A 27,940-nucleotide genomic window follows, 5' to 3' on the forward strand; every position below is an offset into this window, starting at 1 on the left:
TGTCATCTAATGGAGGCCATTCCAAAACACAAACAACCTAGCATCACAAAGGTACCACAAACAGCAGCAGCAGCAGCAGCAGCAGCAGCAGCAGCAAGCAGGCAACATATTAAGAATACTCAACAAGATCTATCACACAGAAATTCAAAAATCATCTCAATCCGAATTGACAAAGATCAACATGTCCCAATTAAACCCAGTCCGTTTGCATCACGATTCTACGCCCCTGTTGACTGTGCAATTGCAAGGTTTCCCAACATAAAGAATCGAAGAAGCCTCCACAAACAAAACTATCGCGTAACTCGAACTGCAGATCCTTCAGCATGTAACGTAACGCGAATGGCAGATCCTTCATTATGTGATAGAGGACACTTTCCATTTATGTGTGACTTCAACAAAAACAGACTGCCACAGAGAATTACTATGGTTGACTGTGGACGATGCAATTCTGACGGAAAACGAAGTGGTACTAATGTGATGTGTCTCACTGTTGATGGAAACAATGGAACATGGATACCAAGGGAATTAAAAATTAATCTCCCATTCAAAATTGGTAATGAAGAATATATTATGAGAAAGCAAGTCATTACAGTGGGCTGCTATTGCAACCCCTTTACAACGTAATTGATCTAAATGATCACAACTGTACGTAGTGCTCGTTTGAGAGTGGTATTTAGAGTGACTGAATACTTCAGTCCATTTATTATAAATTTTGTATCTAGTTTACAACAATTCATTCTGAGAGTTATTTGAAGAAATGTAATTTATTCATTTTGGACTGAATGTATATCAATAAATTACTGTTCATTGCACTTTTAGTCTACTTCATCAACAGGCGGTCCCAAATCATCACTCTCACCTTGTGGGCCTCGAAGAGCAGCTAGAAGTTCTCTTAGTGACTGTGAAAGAGCAGCAACAGGACCTGTGTCTCCTCCTTGTGCCGCAGGAGCCTAACACCACAAATAGTAATCTTTAATTAATTAATTAAGTGGTGAGACATCCATTGTATCAAATTCTACTTGAGGATTAAATGATGGCATGAGTGAAGAAAAAAACAATGAAAGTGGATTCTGATTTGTCTCCCCCAAAGCAGTTTGCCTAAAACATACATTGTTTAGTCCCTCGTTGCAATATAATACTAAAGTAGACTACAATCCTGCTGCATTCACTACCTTGGTGGTCGTGTATACGATGAAACAGAATCCAGTGGAGGCAGTGGATCATGCATCATGACAGGTTTCTCAGCAATTTCCTGCAAAGATGACAAGATTACTAGCCAACCACAAGCTGGGAAACCTCCAAGGCAGCAAACAATACAAACTACATATTCATAAGTCTCAAATCTCAACGATGTCCCTCAAAGATAAATATGAATAAAATACAATCATATATACTACTTACCCTGGGCAGTGATGACAACACATTTCGATAATCTGTAATGCAAATATAAACAACAATCAAAATGAAGTACAACTTTGTCCACTAAATTCACCTGATAAAATGATGTGTCTGTAAATGTTTCTAGGAGTTCCTTGATATCGACTTACTCGACTAGAAGCAAAACCTCATTAATTATTGCATCAAAACTATTAAACTAAGCAAACCAAGTCTTATATCGTTGAATAAGAGGATCTTGATTATCAACTCGTTGGCAAACAATTCGTGCATTTCTCTCCAACCACAGCAAAACCTAAACAAGTTGCATTAAATGTCATGCAGCTCATATATACATGTACATCAAACATCAAATCTACTACACCTCAGGAATTTTCCATAGAGAATGACTTCTCTCAATGAATAATGATATTAACTGATTCAGAGCTGCAGGCTCACTATGCACATACACATCCACACATCAGCACGCCATACAACATTTCCTAACTAGCAATTTACAAGTAATCACCCAGCTTCCCTCCCCACAGACGTTGACAGCTGCATAAGTAGAAGTGTAATACACTAAACTTAGCACATCCATCTAGTCTTCTCAACAAACATTGATTCAGAGTTGATAGAAATGCCTCAATTAATTAAAGTTGATCACTTCAAAAAGACTGTTGTCTAAACTGAAATCCCATATCTTTAATTTAAAAGTTTGAAGCAACTTCATGAAGATAAACAGTAGAGAACCCACAATCAAGAAAATAAAATAAGAAATGACAGACACAAGTCTTTGACTGACAGAAAAAAAGATCATAATTATCGACTGTCGCTGAAAAGACATTTCTGTACAGTTCATTAACATACTATGACAACCATTCTTCCTTTACTTAATAATCATCCATGAATCAGTGATAACCAGATTCTATCTACTCACTATAACTATGGTCTAGATGTGTGCATACTACTGTGGATTGGTACTGTATGAGTGTTAGAGACAAACAAGTACCATGATAAATGCCATGAATTATGTTAGTATATAGATTGTACGTACAAATCAACGTTAACCATTCATTAATCTATCCCCTTATGTTCATTAAATGTAAGTCATAGTGAGTACTTTACAGTAAAACAATATTAAAAGTGGCTCACAACAGCAAACTAGCAAAACGTATATTAATAAATTAAAGTTATATAACTCTGGATTCACACGTAAAGCTGCCGCACCTGGATTGAGCTGAAGAACCAAAATAAGAATGCTTCATCACACCAGAGTTGAACTCTACACTGCATTTGTCTAAAAGCCGTGTAAAAACCTAAAACACAACAAACTATTTCACTGTATACGACATATACTCCAAAATCCATTCTATATGTATCTCAAATTTGAGGAAGCAAATCATTCCTTGGTTGTTTGAGTTATTATCATAACTGTGTATCATTAATCTCATACTTTTCAGTATTCACTCAATTAACAAAGTCACCATACTGAGGGAAACATGAGGAGAGAATTCTGAAGCATTTTGTCTGCTTCACTTGTATCCTCACTCTCAGACGGAACAGCAGCACTAAACATTGCTAGAGGGACAGAAAAAGCCCAATTTGGCAATTGAGATAGATTTCTATGACTCTAAAAATGTAATCAAATACATGTATCAATATCATTATCATAGTATGTCTGTGTATAGTACTGAACACACCTCCCACTCATTGAACATTCGAATTAGAAAGCGAAACTCTTCTGCTCGTAAAGCATAAAAATCCATCATGAGCAGCACGCACAGAGGGTCATTGTCTGGATCAAGACTATAAACACACATATTAGAAGTTGGCAACTTGTGTGTGTGTGTGTGTGTGTGTGTGTGTGTGTGTGTGTGTGTGTGTGTGTGTGTGTGTGTGTGTGTGTGTGTGTGTGTGTGTGTAAGTATGTATTATACAACCAATTCTCAGCTACAAACCTCAAAAGAACCTTGCAAAATTCTAATGCCGTCCTGCAGCATCCTAAACGTTAATCACACACTGCATATAAACACATCTTGTGATTAAGTTAATGTGTCAACCTCTTTGTCCCACCATAACAAGATGTCGAAAAAGTGCATAGAAAAATGACCTAAAAAGCAACAACACCATTACAAACAAACCAAATACGGTACAACAAAACTATATACGTGTATCAAGAACAAAATATTTGAAATCATAACATACATGTACATAAATACACCGCAAACCGCAGACATCAAGAGCTGCCAATTTCTTGCACGCCCCCAGCCTTACAGCTGAGCTCCTGTGTGCTATTCAGAAGAAACTCTGGGCCTGCGCTAGCAATCTCCTGGAGCCAGGCCAGGTACTCACAAGAGCAGCGGCTTGTGAAGCAAACTGTAATGTGAGCACCCAAAGTCTCACCTGGATCCCAGTGGCTGATGATACATCACAGCACACACACACACACACACACACACACACACACACACACACACACACACACACACACACACACAGTGACACACACTATAGTGCCTCATTGGCAGGATTATGATAGTATGCAAGTAATGTATGCTTCACAAAGCAGCTTCATATTCACCATAACATACATTCACATCTGCCTCACTTGTCTTCTCCTCCTAGTACAAGTTGTGCAGAAAACAAGTGTGTGCATTCCATTTCTATAGTTATACATTCTTACAATCTAATCCTGCAGCGTTTAGCTAAATGTAGGTTCTTCCCAACAGGCACCACCACATGCTAACCTGCCAGGGGAAAAACAGACACCCTACATCAGAACAGTTGATACATATTCAAGAAGGGACTGCAGTAAGGCAGCTAAACCAAGAAGATCTTAACAATGCAGTCACCAAGCTGATTTTACAATTTACACTGATTCAGATGTCTATACAGTACAGTATACCTACAGTACTACGGTGTAGTGCTTTTGGCTCTCTGTTTCCTGTTTGTTTCCACACCACACAACAGTTTTACTTTCAAATAGCAAACCCAAATACTGACTCCTCACCTGTTCTCCGATTTTCTAAAGTCGAGTCTGCAATTTCCTTGAGTCATATTGAACAAGGTGTGGAACGAACATTCAAATGCGTACAGTGCCCGTTCTGTAAATCCCAGGTAAGACAAATTCCAAATTAATCATCCTTCCAATAAAGTACCTAGCAATTCATTTGCCATTTGCCTGTCTTCACTCATCTTGCAAACTTCACTAAGTTGTAGCAATGAGTCAATATGATAAGGATACAGACGAAGAACAGCCTATGCATAGAAAACTAATATGCTACCAATAAAATCACTGTTTATTGAGATTTACAGATATGTTGTCAGGGTTGAAAGATTCCACTGCATCTAGAAAGCTAAACTGTATGGTCTGGTACTGAGGAGAATGAACAAACGAAAAGTGTTGACACCCGTTTTTCTTCTCAATCAGATCCATTGACAAGCCTGAAGACATGAGGTGACTGTATAAAAATACCACAACATGGTCAACACACACACACACACACACACACACACACACACACACACACACACACACACACACACACACACACACACACACACACACACAAGATTAGCAAACAAGCAGACAGATGGACAAACCGAAAAACTGACATACTCACACAAACAATACGAGAAGCAAACACACAAATGCACACACAAACAAATATACAAACAAACAAGCATTCATGCATGCAAGCAGACAAACAACACAAGCAAACAAAATTAAAACTGTGAAACTTTCATCAGACAGAAAGACGTCATACTACCAAAGAGAAAGCCACCTAGGTAGGCAGACAAACTCATCCTTTACCCATTTTGGTCATTTGTGGCCAAGAATCTTGAGGAGTAGCCAACCTGTTATCAATCATATTACACACAAAACTCACAAGTCAGTCAGTTGCTTACCACGTTGCCCTATGGTACACTCGGCGATGACCTCGTCTCCTATTAAATAGTAAAAATCCAGACTTTCAATGAAATAAAGCAAAACAATCACCTCTGGTCCGACCGTACTACATGAGAGCCAAAAATTCGTCTCATTTCATTGTCTGCATTTAGAAATCTATTCAACATCAATCTCTGTTTTTTATTAGAATTATTTGACTACACTGTACATATATCCAAAGTAAATGAAAATGTCTGTCTGCTTGTCTGTCCACCACCCACCCTGTGTGTCATGTTTAACACTCACACTGCTTTTGCTAGAATTAAGAAAGTTACGTAAGCTACATGCCATTTTAACTACTTCCTTTGCAAGAAGTAGGTGCTTCCACACATGTAAGATAATGGGATTGCTACAATGCAGTAAACGTCCACCTGTACTAGTGAAAGATGTAAAGATATAAAACATTGCATGCATTAAATACACTGCAACTACTGTAATATAATAAAGTCAATATATAAAATATAAATAATATTATTTAAATAAAGTGTCACTTCAATGTGTTTACCCACTCTAAAACTAACATTCAATTTTTTCATTCTAGTTGTCAACAAGTTTACCTGTGTTCTACAGTTAGAAGACTTTTCATGTCAGGTGCACTCGTTTCTGGCCTTTCAATTGAAAGAGAAACTGCTTCTCCCAACATCTCAGACACAGCTTTAATGTCCGCATCAACATCACCAGTAACAACATTCTACACAATCAGAGATTGTATATCCATATATCTATAACATACTGTATGACACATCAAACTCAATTTGAAATAAGTGGAAACATACATTGCAGTCTAATTAGCGTGTAGTGGTAGCAACAGAAAACAACATCAGACTGAGCCTTAGTAATGAAATGAAACTGTAACAGTTGTATGGCTGATATATCAGTGAGTGATGTGACATCATAAACCAACAGGTAAGCGATTCTCTTGAAAACCATAGAATTTCTGATCTTACATATATATATATATATATATATATATAAAGAAAATGATGGTTGGTCAAGAATTACCTGCAAGCGATTTGACAAAATCTTTTCGTCACACTAGGGTTAGCATGTTAGTAATCCATTGTTTCATCCATGTACAAAATACATGTGATCAACAATAATTCAAATAATCTCAAGCAAATGAATCTGATATAATTAATATAATTATTATTGAAAGTTACACATGCCATTCAAGCACATTCCAACAAGATCAGTCACTCATCACATTCTGTTTAACTTATTTGAGTTCTATGACAGGAAAGAGAAGGTTAATGTTTTGCTAAATTGCTTTCATGCCATTTGACTACTATGAGTATCTCTAAACACTTTGTCAAACTGTTAACTTTAATTAACAAGAAAAAGAAGACCACCTCTTTTGTTTGCTCTCCTTTTCTTTCTGATTTCTTCTTTTTCTTCTTTTTGGCTCTCTGAGATCTAGATTGAGACGGTTTTGTCACGACTGGTTCTCTGCTTTCGTCACTCTCTTCCTCTTGCTCGCAATTTTGGTCCACGTCTTCATCTAGCTACAACGTACACTTTACAAAACACGTCCGGGAATTGCTGTGATGTCGCTTGTACCAGAGCAAATGCGCCGATTTTGGATTTAGTAGAAACGATGCCAACGTCGTCATCGTCCGCATCTTCCACTTCTCTATTTCTTTGTAAACGTCGCAGAGCTCTGGATGACATTACGTTTCTGAGGTCATCTACGTACGCTAATCGTAGATAACGCGCTAGCAATGTCCAATTATCGGTTAGCGCACGCGACATAAGCGCATGGTAGGTTGCCGGGTACGCGAGCATGAGAGCAAGGGCGTGTTACCAAAAATGGTTACCCGTATCTGATCATTACGTCACACCAACATCCATACATAGCACATCCTGGCATTTCACTATTCCCGCCATTTTCCTCCACGTCGGTTGTGACCAATCGGAAACCCGCGAAATTAACACGGCGGCGCCACCTCACCAACCCAAATTCTATTGGACAACCGTTTGAAACACAATCTCGCCAATCACAACGCGGCAGGAACGCGAAATGGCGTCAAAGTCGGTGCCCTCCGCCGTCGAGCGCTTCAACGACCTGTGCCGCAGACTGAATATGGACCGAGAAACACAAGAGACGGCATGGACATCATACGAACGCGCAAAGGAGTCGTTCACTCTTGAAGTGACGAATCGCGGCTTAAACTTACGAAATTTACTTTCTGCATCTTCATTTCGATCTTCCTTGTGATTGTAGGGCGATGATCTCCACTGGTTGGCTTGTGCGCTGTATGTTGCTTGTCGGCAGGCGCTTGTGCGGACGGTGAGCGGCGATCAGAGTCGAGGAAACAGCGTGTCATTGACGCAGATTTTGCGGAGCACTGATCTGAGGTGAGGAAGTCGAGTGAAGGACGTGTGTGCCGCGTGTGTGATTTTGGGTAGAGTCGAGTAGATGTAGAGTGTAGTATGATGTTAGGACGTTGTGTTTAGCTAAAATTAGATACATTGTGGGTCTGTGCCCCTTTGGATCATTCTAATTTTACATGTCACATGTTGTTATAGATTGCACATCTCACATGTTGTACCTAATGTACATTTGATTTTTTACAAACCATAAAGCAAACATTTGCAATTTTGGTTGAGCAGTGATTCTATTGTTTGATAAGGACGTTGTTCAGCTGTTGGAAATGTATCCTAATGTCAATTGTTTGATTTTATTGTTTACACAAATTGAAAATTGCAACATTGGCAGTGGTACCATTTGATTTGCTCAAAATGGTTGCCTGAACTGTACTGTAGGTACCAACTGTAGGTGCTATAGGTACCAGCTGTAGGTGCTAGTTGTTTTAATTAATACAGTTTGATGAGCAACCACTGATAATTAGATAGGCAATGTAGGCGATTGTTTGTTGTGTTACTTTTTTGCCCTACCATAAAGCTGCAATGGTGTGTCTGAAGACATCCTAAGATGACTTTATTAATACAATTAGCACACACATCTGGTACACCTATAGAACAGTTCAGGCAACCATGGAGGCAAATTTTCTCACTTTAAATGTTGGCCAGGATGTTGAGCAAGATGTTAGGTTACAAGATTAGAATGATCAAATGGCACCACTGCCACTGTTGCAATTTTCAATTTGTGTAAATAAACATTAAAATCAAACAATTGACAATAAGATACATTTCCAACAGTTGAACAACGTCCTTAGCAAACAATAGAATCACTGCTCAACCAAAATTGCAAAGTTTAAATTTTTGCTTTATGGTTTGTAAAAATTGAAATGTAAAAATTGGAATGATCAAAAGGGGCACAGACCGTTGTGGATAGTCAATGTTGCAACACTGTTGCAGAGAAGAGATCTACTTCTATATGACAAATTGTGTAGAGATGTTGTACTTGTTGTCATTACTTCTATGGCAATATGTTTATGTTTAGACATTTTAGGTGTTCACACACACACACACACACACACACACACACACACACACACACACACACACACACACACACACACAACACAACACACACACACAACACACACACACACACACACACACACACACACACACACAACTCATCATTTTGTCTTTATGTAGTTTGCTGCAGTTTTTCCTCAAGATCGATCACTGGATGGACATGCTCAAAATTGACCCTGGCTTTCGGGAAAGGATTGATGCATTACAAAGAAAGTTTGAAGTTGCCAACGTCATCTTCCAGAAATACGATCTCATCTTTAAACATATGTTTAAAAGCTCAGCAGAAACTTCAAGACCAACTAAAGGCCGGAAAAACAGGCAAGATGCTGATTACATTCAATGCATGCATGCAGGCGTGTGTGTGTGTGTGTGTGTGTGTGTGTGTGTGTGTGTGTGTGTGTGTGCTTGTGCATGCGTGCATGTGTTCCCAGATGTATGATAGTGGTACATGGACTGCGTTATGCTTTCTGTTCGACTTGAATTCTGGCTTCCATCTGACTTCTGTTACTCATTCCTCCATCCTTTTCACTACTTAACATCAGAGTACACTCAGGAGCCCACACACGCGGCATTGTTGAGGCACTATGCGGCAACACGCTCTTGCCACTGTATGCAACGCACCCGCATTGGACTCACATCGCTGTATGTGCACTGGGTGCTTGCAACCCCAGTTCTTACAGATCTTCAATACATGGCTGTAATCAAGTCTGTGGATTGTTTCCGTTGCAAGAAGACATTGTCCTGCAGTAAGAAGTGATAGCCTGTAGTCACGACAAGCCAAGGTTAACTGTTCGACCACCAACAGAACGAAGACTACAGTTTGAGAGTAAACAAGTCATTTCTGGCACTACACTGCTACATGCGAGACTCGCTGAAGTCTGCCGTCTTGATCACACGTGACATCATGAAACCAGAAGAAGACGAGATACTTGCTGTAGATATAAGAACTGAACAGTACTAGCTACTTGTGTAGTGACTCTTGCTAGGACATGTCATCATCTATTTTATTTTGTGGTTTTATGGTGTGTGTGTGTGTGTGTGTGTGTGCACGCGCGTGTGTGTGCGTGCATGCACACGTGTACGTCGATGTATGTGCATGTATATGTGTATTCCTTTATTGTAATAGTTTGTTTTATGATCTTACCGTGTAGTAACAAATTCTTATGTCTCAGGTCTCGCCAGTGCAGTTCTGGTGAATTATACAAATTTGGCTGGACTTTATACGTTTACACTAAAGGCCATTTTCCATTGGTCAATGGTGACCTTGTCAACTCGCACCACCTTCTCTTGTGCTGTATGGACATGTTCTACTCAAACGCTGTCATGCATGAGCGACGAGACCTCCTCAACGTTGAGTTTGCTGGTAATCTTCTTTTGTCTAATTATGTTTCAATAGTTAGAATTGATATCAATTTAGCTTTAGAATTGCCAAATGAGGCGAAAAGGGGAGAGGAATTTAAGCCACCAGAAGAGCCTCCATGTGTCATGGACTATTTATGTTCAAAGTATAATGGTAGCAGCATTACATGTTTCAATGTTTGAGTTGTGTTTTGATGAGTTGCTTTATTGCAGGGATTGTGAGGGAAGCAAAGGCTGTTCGGGAACACTATTGGAAGCCATACATGAGGGAATTATTTGAAAAACGAGTAAGACATGGAGCATTGTTCTATTCCATTGAACTAGTTGATATTAATCTACACATTGATGGTAATGTGTTAATCAGTATTAATGTATAATGTTTATAATTTTTCTCAATTACTTACCACTTACAGTGATGTATCTGTCTTTTGGACAAATTTCTAGACTAATTTATTTTGCATAGAATTAATCGCTGCTTGTTTGCTGTGGTGCAGATATTGAAAGGAGAGGATGCAGAGCATTTGAGTGATATTCTGGAAATGCCGCACTTCACGAGCAATAACAAGTCTATCAGTCAAGAGTACGATCGCTTTGTGTTGTCTGAAGGAGAATTTGACGAACACATTTTTCTTGGAGATGAAGCCCACATGCAAATTGGCACACCGTCTAAAACCTCAACTGCGCAGAACACTCCGTTTGAAGCACGGTACGATATTTGGTAGTTCACATAAGGCGAAACCGTTAGAGTGTGAAACTCTGTCAGCAGGTCACGTGTTTCGAGAAATTTGGCTTGTCACTTTGAAAAAGCATCAGCTTTGGCCCCGGCTACACCATTGACGGGAAGAATGTATTTGTCAGAAAAAGGACCACAGTAAGACTTGTTGTGACATACGTAATAAATTTATTTAAATCAACAAGCATGATAATGCGTGCTACATATAATATTTGATTATTTATTTAATGGTTGGTGGTACAGTATGTATATCAATACATGTATTAGACAGTATATTACCGTATTCGCCCATAATAATGCCCTGGGTGTATAGAAAAGAAACACTTTTTCTGGGCGTATACTAAAATTTTAGGGCATGGGTGTTATTTTGGTCCTAGGCGTATACATGGTCACAAAATGCTGTCGTTTGGCCAGTCATCATCTAAATACTTGAAGACAGAAATACCACAAATGCTTGCAATTATCCTACACGCAGAAACTAAACACTATACACACGTGGTCGGCCTGAAGCCCGTCAAGAGCATCTGGGTCGGTAATTGCAATGAAGACATGAGTCTAGCAGTAAGCACTTTCTCTCAACACTGACACCAGCTCATCAAATGCACACAGACGGAGACCACTGTTCTGTGGCCCCATTTTGTTTTGTCTGCGCATGCGTATCCTGGGCCTATAGTTGGGCATGGGCGTTTTTTGGGCTGAAAGTTCTGACCTGTTGCACATGGGCACATGTATGGACATGGGCGTTATTTTGGTATGGGCGTTATAATGGGCAAATACGGTATAACAACATAATCAGACCTACAACACTTATAGTCTCTGTGAGAAAGTCACAGCAATCATGGCATCTGCTCAAATGCATGTCAACTACACTAAAGTTTATGAGTCTGGGGCATTAAACAGGCATTAGTCATCATGACATTGTAATCAGTAAAGATCCCTGCTGATGTTGATGACCACATGGGGTAAAACCACGCATAAATTGAAGCAGACTGGAGTAAATGGGGTTTCACTTCTTACAGAGAAACTTCCTGCAGGTGCTTCATGGTTATTTGTCATAAGGATGCTAAAGGCATCTCATTGACTTGATAACCATAATTATGTACAGTAGTTAGTCAGCTGATGCCCTGTATGCTGGATGTTAACAGTGTATGATCATGTTTTTATAATTATTTGACATTGAACATGATGTGTTGTTCCTAAAACAATGTTTGTGGTCTGTTGTAATAAGGAACTGCTGTGTGCATACAATCATATGATCAAATTCCCATTGTGAGACGTTTTCTGTTACAGCACAACTCCTGTGTCAAGTGCAACTGAGGCAATCACAACACTGAGAAGACTGTTAGCTGGTTGTAACAACAAGCCCAGTGACCGCCTTTCTACCATTTTGAAGTAAGTAGCTGTCTGTAGTACAGATTGAATAATGTAGCTAATTTAGTGTAAGACGAGTGTTCACAAATTGAAATTTTCAAATTGAGAAGAAACAACTTTTATTCAGGAATGATAATGTTACGTTAATGTATAGATAGTGGCCATATTGCCTTCTTTGATAGCATCGAGAGCTTGGGATGATATCGAGCCATCCTTTCTTACTTTATAGCCGACTAGGAATGCGGCTGGTGAATAGATCTAATGCAGATTTTTATTGCAACAGTCTGCAATCATATAGAAGTGTTTAGCAGTGTGTATTTGGGGAGATGTCTTTCTGATATGAACTCTTATCTGTCAGATTGTGTGGAGACGATTTTGATGTTCAGATCGAGGCTCGAGTAGAAGATGTGAGCACCAAATTTGAAGAAAATTACAGCAGGGTACAGTCTGCTCATCATGCTTTATTTGAGTTCTTGATTTTGACGTTCCTTTTTAGCCATTCAATGAAGGAATGGTGGATACTGCATCAAAATTTGCACATGAAAGATTGCTGTTAAGTACTCGTCTTTTCTACAGGGTTAGTACATACCGTATAGTTGAAACATTGGCAGGAATTTACTTTGGCGGTTTACTAAAAAGGGACAGTAAAAGCATATTGGTGGATTTTATTTTGGCGGTTGGACATCGTTGTTGGATAATTGATATATGTACGATATTCCCCACCCACTGCTTCATGGATGAGTTTGCGATTATGGAATCTAACCCACATGACTTCACCTACTCCATCAACAGCTGCACGATCTCATTCGACAAGGTTGGCACAACAGACGGCAAGCAGGGGTTACCATTTTGTTGACAATTATGGGCACCGGACAAGACTAGTGCGAGAGTCTGGGGACGAGGCTAATATCTGCCACATCGCCATGATGCTTGATCCCATGTGGATGATGACGTCAATGTATCCTGGTGGCCAAACTAATGGCAGATTTTATATTGGCGGTCGCTAAAAAATCCGCCAATCTGCAGAAATAAATTGCCCGTCAATATTTCATGTTATACAGTACTTGATACTACCATGGAATACTCTTAGTCTGCCTTCCTCTATGTTTTGTCTGTGTGGTCATGTAGATCTATGTTGGTTATGTTTACAAAACCTTTCTGTGATAGATGTTGGAGTTAATTCTTGTTAGTGAACAGAAACGGCTTCGAGATTCGTTTAAGACATCTGTAAGTATCATGAAGCATACAACTCCATATTTTCTCGTTTTTTGAATTTCTCTATTTCAGGCCAGAGCTCTGCTGTCTAAAGATGATTTCAACAGCTCGCTGTTTGCATGCTGTATTGAGATTGTTCTTTTCTTGTACAACTCAAACCAGTAAGTCTTTCCTTGGCAATCATCCAGTGTTATTTATGTATTGCTATGCAATAGTCCAATATACAAACATCTAGTGATATCACAGTTTATTCTATTAATTTAATTTGAATGAAGGTGTTTCCCGTGGACAATACAAGTACTAAATATTCATCCATACAACTTCTATAAGGTGATAGAAGTGATAATCAAGGAAGAACCAGGACTATCACGCTCTGTTGTCAAACATCTAAATCAGGTAATTTAAACTGTTGTTAAACATCTAATGCTGACTTTATTTTATTATACATATTTCATTTCTCACCTTTTGAAGATTGAAGAAAAAATTCTGGACAGCTTGGCTTGGAAAAGCAACTCTCTGTTGTTTCAAGTTCTAGAAGCTGTAAAGTATAGAGTACCAATGTTTGAAGAAGTGACAGTAGGTTGCTCCTTCCTCGAACCTTCACTCCGTCTTTTAGCTGATCACTACATCTAGGTTTCCACTGCTCAGTTACAGGCTTCTGCTCCAACTCATCCTGTGTTCAACTCCTCTGCTTTTGGTGATGGTCTTGTTCCACCTTGTAAAGATCAATATTCATCTCCAATGGTTGCTCGTCGTCAACTTGGTCTTCCTGTTGTGGTTCCGTCACCAGCTTCACCTGGACAAAGAAGATCTGCTGAAAAACAAAAGGATCTAAGATCATTGAAATTATTTTTTAGGAAGGTACTATTATACACATACATGATGAATGGTTGATTATACAGGAAGAAAACGACTTTTCTGTTCTAGGTCTATCATGTAGCATTTGTTAGGATGAAGCACTTATGTGATCGATTGGCAATTTCTGATGATGACAGACAAAAGTAAACCAAACAGTCATCTTTAGATACCAAATACTCCTTACCTTATTCATTGTATCCATTACTTTGTGTTCAGAATGTGGACGTGTTTTGAGCACAGCCTTGTGCATCATCCTCTTCTCATGAAGGATCGGCACTTGGATCAACTTATAATTTGTGCCGTGTACGTGATGGGTAAGGTGCTACACAATGAGATTTCATTTCAAAAAATCATGGAGCACTACAGATACCAACCTCAAGCGAGAAATCATGTATTACAGACTTACTAATTACAGTAAAAAAAGTATTGAGGGTGCAGTTGAAATCTAGATTTATCGAAGTGTATTGTTGTCTACACCTGGAAGAAGCAAAGGCAAAGGTAAGAGTGTTGCTTCTGATGTGGATAAAAAATCATCACCTCAGCGAGGGGACTGCAATTCAACATCTCCTTCAAGAAATACAAGACAGAGTGCGCGGAGGCAGAAAATGTCTGGAGGCACAGCCACTAGTCAAAGTGATCCTTATCCCACTGATGCAGCAGGTACAGTACATGGAGCATATCTACTGTATAAGTAGGCTCAAGGAGCCCAGCCAGTCGTTTCCCCTTACCTGTATAAGTGCTATTTAATGGGAAAAGGCCAATTCATGTTTGTATCAATCGAGTTGTCATATCCTGGTTTAGCTGTTCATATGCTGTATTGGAGTTTGCTGTTCGGTTGTGCTGCCTTGCTGGGAAAGCATATTGTGTTTCCAAACAATTTGGCAGGTCCGCCTTATGTGACTGCCCCATAACAAAGACCTGCTAAATAGTTTCTGTACAGTACACACATGAATGTTGCATGACTTCTACATAATGCAACCTACTGTACAAACTTAAAACTGTTCAGTCCTTGAGTTTGAAATTTGAAAATAACAGTTTCTTACAATTTTAGGCTCAAGGTCCAGTTTGTATTGTTAATACCAATAAACAAATAAGGTGTTTTACTTTATCTATGTAACCTCATACCCCAATGAAATGATACGTGAATCATGTACCGTATGTTCCAGTATTGATGCTTTGTGAGTTTGCTAGAGTTTTTTCATGTGTAGGGGGAGGGGAGGAGGCTGTTTCATCTACTACTGGGGCTCCGGTTGACCCAGAGGAACGAGGAGACATTGTCAAGTTTTATAACCAAGTCTATGTTTATCAACTGAAAGAGTTTGCTCTCAAGTTCTCACCAGATGATTCTACGGTATGACCTACCAACATTGAGATAATTCGTCATTACATGTTTCTTGCATGTGCAGGCACCTCCGTTGTCTCCTGTACCAGTCCTGAAACAGCAACACCAATCACCTAAACGCAGGGTCTGTTGGAAGCATTTGATTGCATCTGTCTGTTTGTATGCCTGACTGTGGTTCAACCTCTTATGTTGTTGTACCAGTATCTGTGCCTTGCTGCTACTGGCTTTGCTTTACTGTAATGTCTGTTTGTGCAGAACAGAATCTTTTAGTCAAGAGGCCATCGGCCTACGTAGCTGTTAACTGTGTACAGTATGTCCTATGTTTAGATTTCAGCTCGGCACTCTTTGTATCTGTCTCCTCATCGTTCTGTTCCTACACAAGACAAAGGACTGACGCCAACCACGAAGAAAGTGTACTGTTTTTCTGTTAGTCCTTCGAAGGTGGGTGAGTCCCGTGCTATGCATGGATAATAATGTCATATGGTTTGTAACAAGGGAATAGTTCTATCGTCAGTCCTTTACTTGGCCACATCTCACGCCTTTTCCATACCAAACTAACTTTGTCGGTCAATAATAATTTCTAGTGATGGCCACAAATGGTGAAACTGTGCATAGCATAGTGACGCACTAAAACCATCCTGACAAATAGAGTCCCTAAATATACATGTAACCGCTTCTTCTCAAGTTGTTCAAATTCTCTGCATAATTGCAGACTTCATGGTTCTATGGGAGGCCTGCATTTCACTATGTACAGTAACACTGTACAAATGTGAAAATTGTTGTGTCATAGTAAATATCACGTTGACAATATGAAAAGGTGCATGCACTTGTACACAACGTGCTGAGGGTTTCATAATAGTTTGCATCTTCAATTTTCTCTACTTGTTTATGTCTATCAATTTGTTTAGAAATTACAAGAGATCAATGAAAGTATTCGAAACCATTCCACAACAGGCATCAAGCGAACTTTGGCTTTCCCTGATTCGGCTTCGCCAGCGAAGAGAACACCTTCAGCTTCTCCTTTATTCAGTAACTCACTACGGGCACTGTCACAAGACAGAGAAGATGCGAGCAACAGCAACTCGCGTGATTCATTTACAAGCTGCTGAATTGACTATAACTCAAATAACTATTTTAGTAATAGTGGCTGCTTTTTATTGATTTCTTGTGGAGTTTAAAGTCACTGTAACAGATGGAATTGAGTCTGCAAATAGAGAATAAAAAATCTAACAGATCGGTCTGTATTTGACCCATATTTCTTTCAGTGAATATGATCAGCATGCATTCTCTCGGATAAAATTGAAGGCTGAGCAGGGCATACACACGACAGCACTGATTTCAGCGCAGTTCAACAACAGTCATTTCTGTGACTATGGTACATGTACTGAAGTGTACATGGACATAATGGGATTGACATCATGTGTACAATCCAAGTCGAGCAGTTTTAGCGGACAAGAAAGTGTGTAGAATGAAAACAATGTATTTGGGCGAATGCTCAAAATAGAGATCCTGCAATTAAGAGAAGCCATAATTATGTTTTGTTGAATCGATTATGGTACGCTTTACCTGTCTTCCTTCATTGCCACCAAAATCAAGTGAAAGACAATATTTGTTGTCATCAACTGATGCTTTCAGTCTTTCAAATGGGAAATACCAAAGTCTTAGAAGGTCTCTGTTGTTTGACCTGTGACGACTCGCATCATACAATGTGAAGCCATCTTCCCAGTGGAGATTCAACACGCAACCATGTCCCTTCCACGTACAGTCTACACATGGACAGTGGATTCACATTTCATTTAATACAATAAGGAACTAATACAACATTTGCTTTAGCAACCCACACTTAAGTGCACCTCGTTTGATGTGGAAATGGAAGAGTGGCATTACATACATTACATGTACATGCAACTAATATAAAGGCTAACAATATAGGGGAACAACTAGGATATCTGACAGAACACTGCACAAGACTTCACTGAAGGTAGAATCTAACATATTTTAAAGAAGCATTACATGAAATACATAATTCTTGATCGACTTACTGCAATCTACTTCTTTCACTAGTGCCGCAGCATTATGTGAGCCCTGGGACAGAGCCCTCATCCATCGACTCACTTCTCCATCTGTTTCTGCCCTGAATGAGTGAGTTTCTATACCAGTACGACTTCCAGTCCGAGTATCAAACAACAGTTCATTAACAGCACGACGTACAACCCTAAATTAGCATGTACTCAATAATAATCCAAACTTTTTATAAACAATGTAGTACTAGCTGTTACCTTGTTGACACTAATGAAATCAAATGTGTGGGTGCATCCCAATCTGTATCTTTGGTAGGAGCTCTTCCTTTAAACATGAAAACATTATGATCAGTGAGAGCCAGAAAGACGAGACTCCAGGTAGATTGAGGAGGTGATGGTCGTTCAGTTAGCCATCCCATCAGTCGAACCTCAGTATGTGTGCCATGAGAGCTAAAAAGTCAACACGTAAGCTAAATTTTAATTTAAAACAAAATTCACCAACTTTATATCCCAATAATTTTATACATAGAAATCATCTCAATTGCTCAATAAGAACAACAGAAACTTGACAGACAGATAAACAATAGAGAAATCAGAACCATGAGAGAAACCTTATCAAACCTCCCATAGAACTAAAACTCTTCAGTGAGCTTCTCACCTAAAGTATTCATTTGCTTCATCCATAGCATAGTAAAGCTGATGAGCTGCATTCTTCAGTAAAGCAGCAATCCAGTCATCTGCGTGTTTAGGCGATGAGCATCTCAACGTGCATGCCAGTTTACCATCAGGCCAACACACATCAATAACCCGTCCAGCATCAGCAGATGTGGTCACGCCCCTCGCAATGTAGCAATATTTCAAAGGAATTGTTACAATAGAATCCGGAGAATGAACCCTAGGAGGCTCCTTAGCATAAAGATTTCCTCCAATGTCCACATCACCAGTTGGACTGTTAATTCCCGCGGCCTGACGGAACAGATTTCCCGTATCCTTCACGTAACGCACACTCAACGTCACGTCGTCTCCACACATTTTGAGACACTGCACCGCCTCGTCGTGACTGCAACCCTCCAAATAGCGTCCGTTAACAGACAAAATCTCGTCGCCCACGTAGACCTTGTTGCAGCGGTCAGCAGCAAGTCCGGGAAAGATTTTTGCGATGATGATGGGAAGATTAGCTTCAGCTCCGCCTTTCACGCTAATACCCAGCCCTTCTAGTGATCCTTCTTTGTTCATACGCACTCTACGCACCTTTCCTTCTAGTCTGTGTGCTGTATTTGTGCTAGCATGATGCTCATTGGCCAGTCCGGCTGTGCCTCTTGCTACGTCGTCAGGACTGACGCTTGACAGGTCGGTTAACTGCAGCATCTCGCCATCCAGTGTTGTCACAACCTTCTTCCAAGAATCATTGCGACGAAGTTCTAGAACGGCCGATTTATTTATGGCTGCCATGTTAGCGCACTTGCTCAGATTCCTACCTCGGAGTTCCAACACTATCAGAAACAAAATTTAATTCGAGTGTGTTGGCGAGTCCTTGAACTTTTGTCCTGCATTACAACTAGACAGTAGAACGTACGCACAAGAGACAAATGTCAATAAAATCTAAAATACAGTAGTGATGAATATCCCACATGAAGTTTAATTAATTAAATGTTTGCTGGCTTGTAAACCCTAAATGTGAGCACCATTACCTTCATGTAAACAAATGTAAAATCCTATGTAGTTTTGTGACATAATTCATAATCCACAGACAATAAGAGCATGGCTGTTGGTTACATGCACTTGCTCTCTGGAAGAATTTTGAGACTGAGATTACTGATTGCATTACCATGCATTACCGTACTCTTTCGCTTGTCTTTTTGCTCAAGCAACTCTTTCCGTATCAACGGCACATATTAAAATTGAAACAATAGTTTGCTTAGCATTTGATAAGTGATAAGTTGTATTAGAAATTACACATAATACTAATGCATAGACTCAAACTAAAGATCGATATAACATGGATTACCCTAAATGTCTAATTGACTTCGTTTTCTCTTTCTGTGGTTAACTATCGTTGAAGCAGTTTCTAATTTTCTGCTGTCCATTCTTTCCCACTGAGAGAACTGCTGTACACCAACCTGACCCACAACAAAGAGCATCTTCTCTACATCGTCGAGTTTTTCAGTGAGTTCGGTAGCATCCTCATGAAATGCGTTTTGTGCAGTGTCCATAATGCGTCGAAAACGATTCAAAAATGCCTAAAGCACGTAAACATAATTAATAAAGATTACATCTCTATCATTTCAATAACAAACAATTTATGGATCTGCTTGCTTGAATAAGTAGGAACCCCTTCATCCATCTCCCCATTCCCCTAAGATCAAGTAGCCCCATCTCTAGAGTAATATATAATAAATAAACAGGTAAACCAACAAACCTCCAGCAACGATTTGGAGACTGCTCCTTTTTCAGGATGATCAAACGGCAACAATTTTGTTCCACAAGCATAATAATAAGGTCCCAATTTATGTAAGTCCACCACATTTGCATCAGCAGTCAAAACGTCTCTGTACGCCTCTCTGTACTGCTTGGGCAAATCGACATTCACAATAGCTCTCCTCCTGCCTCTTAGAGCTGCAGCCAACCACAGAGGCAACTCCAGTTTCGTTCCTTCTTGTATGTCATCTTCATCCGATGTTTGATCAATGAAACCAAGACCAACAACTTTCTGCTCGAATTTGCAAGGCACACGCTGCTCTGACGCTAAAATGTCGTCAATGTCAAAGAAGTTACTTTCAGTATGTCCAGAACGAGAAGTCCCAACAACTCCAGACATCGACACAGAATAACAAAAGAATTCGGTCAATATCTTCCCTGTTCTCTATCCCAGACCAGACTCTAGTCCCAGACTAATATAGCACAAACACACCTTATCACGTGACTGTTACCCGGATAACTAGACTAGTTGTACGGTATCCGTTAGGCGCCTCCGTTTGAAACGCTGGGTCCTAGCTAGACTGTACGTGTTTGTTGAAATCCTGTCGTGGAAAGATTGAACATAATGTCATGCAAACTATCTATCTATCTATATATCTAGCTATATATATATATATATATATATATATATATATATAATTATATATATATAATTAGATTACGTAAGACCTGGCAGGTAGTTGTCGTTTCGCGATCGTCATCAAAACAATAATTATTGAAATGTAAAGTATTCACTCGGTTCCGCTGTAACGACAGTGCTATGGTATTTACTGACATAGAAATTGATATCAGCGCAAACATTGAGTGTCAACAGTGTTACAGTAGATACAGCACAGTGTAGTAAAGGATCGATCATACTGTAGTACGGGACGTGTGAATAGTTGACTGTAGGTGGCACTCAACTCCTGAAGGTGTTCTTGGTTGTCAAGTACATAGCTACAATGGTCACTTGCACGAATCTTTCCTATGCTGATCTGTAGTCGGACACGGAAACGATTTTTTGAAGTAGGTCTTATAATGAAACGTAGTCGTGGGGAGGAGAAATTTGAGGTTCGTGTGTACAGATCTTTAGATCTGACCAAGAGCTAGAGCCATATAGGACCACGTCCCTTTCTGTTGTGCGACCCGGCCTCGCTATCGCTACGATCGGCAATTAGACACACTCATTTAGTATGTCTATCAGGTTTTTTCCTTGTTGTGTACAGTCTACATGTACACAATTCACAATAACAGATCAATTGACAATGGAGAAAGACTTGTAAAGAGCGTCCTCTACACTGACACGCCCACACAAACAGCTGCCGTCTACACAAAACGGGACAAATATTAGAGAGTTTGTAATTTTTTAGCATGAAATCACATTTATTATGCAATAGACGAAGGGATCCGGACAAACAAGAGACAACATTCGATTTTCAATCAAATGGGAACATGTTGCAATCAGTGAACATCACACACACGTGCGAGAATCTACAAGCGGGTGTCTTGTGGTTTCCGTAGGAAAGTGACATCCAAGTGGTGCACGCCAACCACAGGACATGGTTCATCTCCTGACTCTAGACTCGTCAAACCGCATATTGTTCTACCATACAGGCTCCTTATATGGCAATTGCCGGTCACTATTGGCCAACGTCGTACGTCTGATGCAACATGTTCCTGTTTTGTTGTCCACTGAAAGCCAAGAAACTACGCAGTACGCATGAAAAACGTCATAAGGCATCAAAGGTAAACAAATTTTCTTGGAATAATGTTTTAGACGTAGTTAATTAGTAGACCTAGCAAGAGTTATTGTCTTGTTTCCTCGATGACATAATTATGATGGCCAGTTCTTGTTAATTCAGAGACTTCAAATCAACAGTGAGAGAAACTTGTTCGATAATCAGCAGATCCCAAGCTTTCCAACCGAGGAGACTACAAGACTTGTGCCGTTTGCGGCATTCAATGTACAGGTAACTATAGAGCACTCGGCTGGCTAGCTGTAGTGAAGTGATATATGTGTACAAATACTTCTAGTCCGAATTATTCACTTTCACTTTCTCTAGAGCTACAGACTAGCAATAAATCACAGCACACCAACACGTCTAGTCTGACAAAAGGACACGATCTAACTCATCACAAGACACAATGCAGCTTACCTTAGCTTAGTCTCTTCTAGAAAAACCAAATCGAATGCACCCTTATGCACAATAAGTACGTAATTGACGGTTTACACGAGACTGCAACAGTTTGAAAGACCGTGCCCCTAAAGTTAGGCTTTATGAAAGAGGTTAGACAAGTCTTCCTGAAATAGATGACCTAATATATAATGATTGTCTCTCCCAATTCTGGAATAGGATGCAAGAGCCCAGTTGAATGCATTCCAAGCAGCCAAAGCTGAGTTCAGCTACAAACTCAGCAGTGGCATGGCGGCGGAGCTGGGGGGATAGGCATAGCTAGGAAGCAGGGGGCCTGAAGGGGCACGTGCCCTCCACTATTTTGGTTAAGTTTGAATTTGGCCAAGATGTATTCAACTTTAGCCATGTACCTGCATGTCGAGTGACCGGCTAATATTTAAGGATGACAGACGCAGAAACTTAGAGCATTGACATGACATACTGAACTAACACTATACTGTTAATGTTAATGTTGGTTTACTGTTTTTGCTGTGTAGCATGCACATATACGAATTAATATCAAATTTAGCCTTGTCTGCTAAGCCACGTTCCCTAGGCAAATGTGTGCCCCTCAACCAAATCTAGGTTCCTATGCCGCTGGGGGACAGAGGAGGAAATTACCCCCAACTTGACGATCAACAACTGTGACAAAATTTTGGAAGAAAAAATATTTGAACTTTTGTACTCCAGTGTGACAGTGTTTGTGAGAACTATAGATGTGTATAAGTGCTTTCTGTTGCCTAAAAGGAGTATTATGCCTATGCTGAAAGTGGTGATGTCACAGTCTCGTGATAAAAAAGAGAGACAACACACTCTTGGTGAAGCATGAAGAAATTCATGTATTCTGATGTCCTTTTATGCCCCCGACTTGCGAGTCGCTCCACAGACACTGCAACTGTGACAAAGTAGATGTCGAGGAGAAATAAGTGCAAGGATGTAACTGGCAATTTCATGTTCTAAAAGACTTGACATAATAAAACCAAAATCTTGCACTTTGAAAATTTGCCTGACAATAAATAATGAACAGACAAGTATGCTAGAGCCATCGAGACCTAACTAACAATGCCCATTACTTGTCAGTCATTTCATGCCCAAAATGTTCTAGTTCATCATATTCTTTAACACTCTATCAATCCATCAGATAATTCTCCCATGCAGCCATTTTGCTGCTGCTTTACCTGACAAAGCTATTTCTTTGTGAAGCTCCAAAATTTCAAATTATTCCCATAATAATTGCTGCACATAGAAACCACTGTCTTCTTATATCTTCATTATCACCCACACACATGATCAAGGTCAAGCAAAAACCTGTTCTTCCTTAAACTGCAAGGCGTGATAATTATAATTAATTTATGCTTTTAAGGATCATCCCTTTGACCAAACTAGCTGCCACAACTATAATTATCCTATTCCTTCCTCTGAAAATGGAAATGAAAACAAATGGTTACAAGTAATGGAGGCTAATTAATTTAAGTAATTAAGAACATCAGGATTAGTGCTTCCTCCACAATGCTTTTAATAATAAAGAAAACTGACATCAATCTAAAAACAGTATGTTAACAATAAAGAGAAATAAAGAAACAACATGCTACAAAATAGATAGAGACGTGTAGTGTCGAGTAGTGTACATTGACCATAAGTCTCCCATGTACATAGACATGTATTACACATAGGAAATTAGTTGGTAAGCTTCCCTGAAAAGCCCAAAAACCTCACTAGTTAGTATCCTTTAAAGTTTAATTGCTTCATTCTTGCCAATTAGTTGATGGAGGTTGGAAAACTTGGTCAAGGTCATTGGATTACCTGGTTGAGACAAATGAAGCCACAGCCTAGTTATTAGAATCAAGCATCAATCTCACACATCATGAGTACTGTACGTTCTCAACAACAACAAAAAAACAAGACAGTGACCAGTAGCGCAGTTGCACACTAATCCCTGCAAAACACTATGGAGCTCACAGCTCAAACAGTATAGTGACATCAGTATAACACATCTTCATAAGCTGTCAGAGGATTACACAAGTGACATCTTTAGTACCATGATGTCATCTTGCTTGAGGGGTTGGATTTGTAGCAGCTAGTTAGACGAGCATCATCACTTTCCCCTATCACTAGACACTTGAGTAACGTCAAAGCGTAGGATAAAAATGAAATAGTGACGTTAGAATGACTCCAGCTGTTTGCCCGATTCCCCACACAACCATTTCCGTTCGCGACAACGAAAAGAGTGATGTTTTGTAAACGCTCACGATGACAACAGCTGACACGCAAAACATCAGTCACGATGACGACATTACGTACCATCGGTCGATGTCGATCACTTACAAGAAATCGATGACGACAACGTGATCGTCAGAGCTCCATACAACACGAATAAAATAGGAATATAGAAAGCAAACGGTTTGCCTCTCATTTGGTAGCTTGCGACAATACCGGCGATAAAGTGGACGATGAGGGAAGAGCCGAAAGCCCACAGGAAAATGGCGAGCCACCAATCTACAACATACGATATGCGCAATTAGAGCAGGTATATTGAACCTACTAAAATATGCGTCTATAACCTTTAAACTCATTGTCGGTTGGAAAGAGCGGAGACGCCATCAGACATTCATGTCTCCCTCGCTTTCTTGTTCAAACCGAGGTCATCCGGGTCCGACAGAGAAACCACCACGCCCTTTCCGGGAATGACACTCCAGAATCCTGTGTAGGCGTGACGGAATTGACGGTTGTGGGTAGACCTCACGCCGCATTTCGATCGCAGTACGTCCGGAGCATTTATAGCTGCAACCTCACAGTCCCTTCGTTCAGTCATATGACGTGCGGGTTCTAAGAATCTGTTCTGGTAAGACTTCAGTTCTTGGAGTGAAAGAGAGCAGTCGATCTAGACCAGTTCTCTAGACAAGCGGCAATTTATACAAGGAAAGAAGACGTTAGATACTGTCCAAGTGTTGTGAAAGAGTTTGTATCGAGGAAGAAAGTGATGGCATTTGAGGTAGTGAAATTGTGAAAAAGTGTCAATAGGCCATTCTCTCCGCGTTGTTTTGACCGACGGCTGACTGTCCGTCGCGTCATTCTGTCTTGGACTTGCCCTTTCCGTCATTCAATCTGTCGTACGCCAACGCTATTACGTTCGTTTTCATAAAATTCCGTCCACTTGCATGTCCGTCCACTTGCATGTCCCTCATTGTCACGAACGCATGCGACACTGCATGCTACGTAGTTCTCTTATCTCTTTGTGTCGTTGTCGCTTTCCCGCGGCTTATTTTGTTTTTGTTTTGTTATGAAGCTCGCTCAAGCGTTGTTTGACAATGTGGGAGATGACATCGCTGGTGATGAACTGAGTTTCCGTCGTGGCGACATTGTCACGGTTCTGGAGAAGGATTATCAAGGGTTAGAGGGATGGTGGCTCTGCAGCTTGCGCGGCCGCACCGCGATGGCACCAGGAAATTACTTTGCTGTATTACCGCAAGAACAGCAACAACAGTTGATTTCTGCAGCTCGAGTACAGCAGCAAAAACAGGCTCAAGCCACTTGGTCTCCAACAGAGATTTATGACACTCCGGCTAAGAATAATCCTCGAACAAATGGCCAGATCTCTGCTACTTTGCCACACAGCTTTAAACCAACTGGAGGTGGTTTTCAGACAAGTTCACCAGAACGTCGACTCTCTCCTACCTACAGCAGTATCGATCAACCCGAAGTGTATGATGTACCACCCAGCCAAAGACATTCGTTGCCGGCAATCCTGGACACTGATGAAGATGTCGATCCTCCTTATGATGAGCCCGAGTTTAGTGGTGATGAGGAGTATGAGCCAAAAGAGTTGATGGTCACAGCTGCAGCTGCATTGAAAACCCTTGTGCAAATTCAACATCGAATCGAACCGAGTGTTAAGAAACTCAATGGTTTTGTGATGAAACATTGGTTGAAGGCAGAGACATTAAAAGAGAAAGTTGCCAGTATTCTACCAATCAGTGAGGAGCTTGTTGATGCACTGGGAGAGCTTACTCACTTTTGTGCTGATCTGGCAGTAAATGCTGAGAAGGCAACTGACCCTAATCTACATCGTAAACTGGAAAATCTTGGACGACCTCTAGATGAGGCAAAAGTGAATGTGAGACAAGTGGTAAAGGGTCTCAACAGCAGTCGAGCAAAGATTCCTGACTTACAAGAGCATCTTCAGAGCTTGGTCTCTGCCTGCATGAGTCTCCCACAACATTTAAGAGACTTCATTGGTTGTGTGAGGGGTAATAGTACTTTACTCTTTCAACAACAGTCGGATGGCACCGAGACACCCGACTATGGTCTTACTCCAAGATCATCTTTTCGTGGATCTGCAGAAATTCTTAACACGTCTGGGACAGGTGCCCTTTCATTTCTACAATCCGGTCTCGACTCATCGACATCTCCTAGTGTTAGCATGGAAAGCATCTCAGACCTTTCTCTATCATCGAAAAGAAACTCGACTACTATTGACATGCAGACGTCTCCTGGACACAGTCCTCCACCCGGGAAGAGATCATTCATGCGGAAGAGTCCAGGCTCAGCTATTGATGAAGTGGATGTCAGTGATGAAGAGCCACCTCCTCTGCCTCCTGCAAGACAGACACCAGTCAAGAAGAAGGCACTGGTCACTGTCGACATCAAAGAAGGGCAATTAAATCAGTCTGAGAAGGCTCTTTTAAGTTACTATTCTGTTCATATGCAGACCATGTTTCCTGAGTTGAAGCTAGCTGTTGAGTCTCTCTGTGGATGCGCCAAAGAGGAGCCAAGGAAGTTTGTACCAAGAGCCAAACTTATTATCATTTCATCCTACAAGTTTGTCTATGTGGCTGATGCATTGTTTCAGAAGATAGTACATGTTGCTCTACGAAATCATGTAGTCAATTGCAGTAACAAACTATCAGATGTCATCAAACAAGTCGTTGAAGACACCAAGAAGGCTGCAACTAACCATCCCTCAGAAGATGCAGTCAAGAGAATGTTAGATAGCGTGCAACTCGTCCCTGATGCAGCAAGAGCACTCGTTGATTCGGTGAAGGAAGGATCAGAATTTTAGCAGGACTGACTTTATTCACGGTTGTGTTGAAATGTTTTTAATTTTGATTGCTTGTAGATTCTTACTAGTAATTGCTCTGGCATACTTACTGACAGTTCCAGGTGATGTTTAATTGTAATTAATAATAGTTAAGTTCTGTTTGACCAATATATATCATGGTGGGCAAATACTAATAGTACTTGACAATATAACAGGATGGTCCTACACAAGACTATTATTGAAATTGATAACAGAGATACACTGTCTCTTGGTTTGCATTTGGCGTTCCGGAATTGTTATTGTTACACAACTAGACCAAACACCAGAGATCCTTGTAGACAGCAAGACTGGTTGCACCAGATAATCAGTAATTGAATACTTAATTAATTAAGTATCCAGAGCAACATTATATTATGCTTTTCAACACCAGTAGCATCTGACTTAGTCACTACCATAGTTATGTCTGTTCCCACGGCATCTTGGTCTTCTTACCACAACTTCTAATACAGTATGTACAGTATCTAAGGTATTCATCTCGAGTCCACAGATACAGTGACTGCCAGCAAGAATGAAACTGGGTGCATTCTGTTCACAAAAGTATG

The 27,940-nt window shown here is 40.2% G+C and overlaps 6 protein-coding genes across 10 annotated transcripts; 2 read left to right on the forward strand and 4 right to left on the reverse strand.

The window, feature by feature from the left end:
• Positions 1-673: 673 nt before the first annotated feature.
• On the reverse strand, positions 674-7,024 carry LOC134178790 (ribosome quality control complex subunit TCF25-like). 3 transcript variants are annotated; one of them, XM_062645687.1, is made up of 21 exons: positions 6,884-7,024; positions 6,676-6,828; positions 5,884-6,017; positions 5,378-5,443; positions 5,287-5,325; positions 5,192-5,235; positions 4,691-4,821; positions 4,536-4,635; positions 4,388-4,481; positions 3,438-3,487; positions 3,336-3,378; positions 3,078-3,183; positions 2,867-3,007; positions 2,605-2,693; positions 1,760-1,832; positions 1,605-1,690; positions 1,493-1,551; positions 1,402-1,433; positions 1,173-1,252; positions 1,020-1,098; positions 674-950 (listed from the first exon to the last, which is right to left on the reverse strand). In XM_062645687.1, the coding sequence occupies exons 1-21, from the start codon at positions 6,992-6,994 to the stop codon at positions 816-818; spliced, it is 1,845 nt and encodes a 614-aa protein (XP_062501671.1). In that variant the 5' UTR covers positions 6,995-7,024; the 3' UTR covers positions 674-815. The 3 variants fall into 3 exon arrangements, with proteins under 3 accessions (XP_062501671.1, XP_062501673.1, XP_062501672.1); XM_062645689.1 differs by having other exon boundaries at positions 6,676-6,824; positions 6,884-7,004; XM_062645688.1 differs by lacking the exon at positions 5,378-5,443.
• A 226-nt stretch (positions 7,025-7,250) lies between these two features.
• Positions 7,251-16,777, forward strand: LOC134178134 (retinoblastoma-like protein 2). 3 transcript variants are annotated; one of them, XM_062644930.1, is made up of 23 exons: positions 7,251-7,475; positions 7,548-7,681; positions 8,891-9,088; positions 9,943-10,133; positions 10,188-10,283; positions 10,343-10,416; positions 10,624-10,835; positions 10,893-11,000; positions 12,153-12,254; positions 12,592-12,673; positions 12,730-12,810; positions 13,401-13,460; positions 13,521-13,609; positions 13,724-13,844; positions 13,920-14,024; positions 14,082-14,309; positions 14,376-14,449; positions 14,523-14,697; positions 14,756-14,966; positions 15,515-15,657; positions 15,713-15,772; positions 15,976-16,089; positions 16,557-16,777. In XM_062644930.1, exons 1-23 carry the CDS (start codon positions 7,344-7,346, stop codon positions 16,755-16,757), a joined length of 2,991 nt encoding a protein of 996 aa, XP_062500914.1. In that variant the 5' UTR covers positions 7,251-7,343; the 3' UTR covers positions 16,758-16,777. The 3 variants fall into 3 exon arrangements, with proteins under 3 accessions (XP_062500914.1, XP_062500915.1, XP_062500917.1); XM_062644931.1 differs by having other exon boundaries at positions 10,896-11,000; XM_062644933.1 differs by having other exon boundaries at positions 10,194-10,283.
• A 176-nt stretch (positions 16,778-16,953) lies between these two features.
• LOC134178135 (beta-1-syntrophin-like) lies at positions 16,954-19,120 on the reverse strand. Its single transcript, XM_062644934.1, has 5 exons — positions 18,328-19,120; positions 17,928-18,119; positions 17,691-17,863; positions 17,215-17,414; positions 16,954-17,157 (listed from the first exon to the last, which is right to left on the reverse strand). Exons 1-5 carry the CDS (start codon positions 19,035-19,037, stop codon positions 17,065-17,067), a joined length of 1,368 nt encoding a protein of 455 aa, XP_062500918.1. The 5' UTR covers positions 19,038-19,120; the 3' UTR covers positions 16,954-17,064.
• A 394-nt stretch (positions 19,121-19,514) lies between these two features.
• LOC134178132 (DNA replication complex GINS protein PSF3-like) lies at positions 19,515-22,438 on the reverse strand. The gene is made up of 3 exons (XM_062644928.1): positions 22,283-22,438; positions 20,089-20,560; positions 19,515-19,909 (listed from the first exon to the last, which is right to left on the reverse strand). The coding sequence occupies exons 2-3, from the start codon at positions 20,485-20,487 to the stop codon at positions 19,679-19,681; spliced, it is 630 nt and encodes a 209-aa protein (XP_062500912.1). The 5' UTR covers positions 20,488-20,560; positions 22,283-22,438; the 3' UTR covers positions 19,515-19,678.
• Positions 22,439-24,117: 1,679 nt separating this feature from the next.
• Positions 24,118-24,983, reverse strand: LOC134178133 (transmembrane protein 170A-like). Its single transcript, XM_062644929.1, has 3 exons — positions 24,862-24,983; positions 24,626-24,796; positions 24,118-24,560 (listed from the first exon to the last, which is right to left on the reverse strand). The coding sequence occupies exons 1-3, from the start codon at positions 24,899-24,901 to the stop codon at positions 24,430-24,432; spliced, it is 342 nt and encodes a 113-aa protein (XP_062500913.1). The 5' UTR covers positions 24,902-24,983; the 3' UTR covers positions 24,118-24,429.
• A 37-nt stretch (positions 24,984-25,020) lies between these two features.
• Positions 25,021-27,526, forward strand: LOC134178130 (cas scaffolding protein family member 4-like). The gene is made up of 2 exons (XM_062644927.1): positions 25,021-25,292; positions 25,587-27,526. Exons 1-2 carry the CDS (start codon positions 25,281-25,283, stop codon positions 27,357-27,359), a joined length of 1,785 nt encoding a protein of 594 aa, XP_062500911.1. The 5' UTR covers positions 25,021-25,280; the 3' UTR covers positions 27,360-27,526.
• Positions 27,527-27,940: the final 414 nt, after the last annotated feature.

This window comes from Corticium candelabrum, chromosome 4 (assembly GCF_963422355.1).
Source record: "Corticium candelabrum chromosome 4, ooCorCand1.1, whole genome shotgun sequence".
Classification (NCBI taxonomy): Eukaryota; Metazoa; Porifera; class Homoscleromorpha; order Homosclerophorida; family Plakinidae; genus Corticium; species Corticium candelabrum.

Excerpts from the sequence above, each read along its gene's own strand:
- LOC134178790 (XM_062645687.1), bottom strand. The coding sequence starts at position 6,994 with ATGTCATCCAGAGCTCTGCGACGTTTACAAAGAAATAGAGAAGTGGAA. Across the intron at positions 4,822-5,191 it reads GCCACAAATGACCAAAATGG|GCTTGTCAATGGATCTGATT; the intron begins GTAAAGGATGAG and ends TCATGTCTTCAG. Across the intron at positions 3,008-3,077 it reads GAATGTTCAATGAGTGGGAG|AGTCATAGAAATCTATCTCA; the intron begins GTGTGTTCAGTA and ends TTACATTTTTAG.
- LOC134178134 (XM_062644930.1), top strand. The coding sequence starts at position 7,344 with ATGGCGTCAAAGTCGGTGCCCTCCGCCGTCGAGCGCTTCAACGACCTG. Across the intron at positions 13,461-13,520 it reads GAGATTCGTTTAAGACATCT|GCCAGAGCTCTGCTGTCTAA; the intron begins GTAAGTATCATG and ends TCTCTATTTCAG. Across the intron at positions 15,773-15,975 it reads ACCAATCACCTAAACGCAGG|ATTTCAGCTCGGCACTCTTT; the intron begins GTCTGTTGGAAG and ends TCCTATGTTTAG.
- LOC134178135 (XM_062644934.1), bottom strand. The coding sequence starts at position 19,037 with ATGCTGCAGTTAACCGACCTGTCAAGCGTCAGTCCTGACGACGTAGCA. Across the intron at positions 17,864-17,927 it reads ATTTCATTAGTGTCAACAAG|GGTTGTACGTCGTGCTGTTA; the intron begins GTAACAGCTAGT and ends ATGCTAATTTAG. Across the intron at positions 17,158-17,214 it reads GTGGCAATGAAGGAAGACAG|GATCTCTATTTTGAGCATTC; the intron begins GTAAAGCGTACC and ends TCTTAATTGCAG.
- LOC134178132 (XM_062644928.1), bottom strand. The coding sequence starts at position 20,487 with ATGTCTGGAGTTGTTGGGACTTCTCGTTCTGGACATACTGAAAGTAAC. Across the intron at positions 19,910-20,088 it reads TCTCCAAATCGTTGCTGGAG|GCATTTTTGAATCGTTTTCG; the intron begins GTTTGTTGGTTT and ends TACGTGCTTTAG.
- LOC134178133 (XM_062644929.1), bottom strand. The coding sequence starts at position 24,901 with ATGGCGTCTCCGCTCTTTCCAACCGACAATGAGTTTAAAG. Across the intron at positions 24,797-24,861 it reads AACCGACAATGAGTTTAAAG|ATTGGTGGCTCGCCATTTTC; the intron begins GTTATAGACGCA and ends CGTATGTTGTAG. Across the intron at positions 24,561-24,625 it reads GTTGTCGTCATCGATTTCTT|CTGTTGTCATCGTGAGCGTT; the intron begins GTAAGTGATCGA and ends TTTGCGTGTCAG.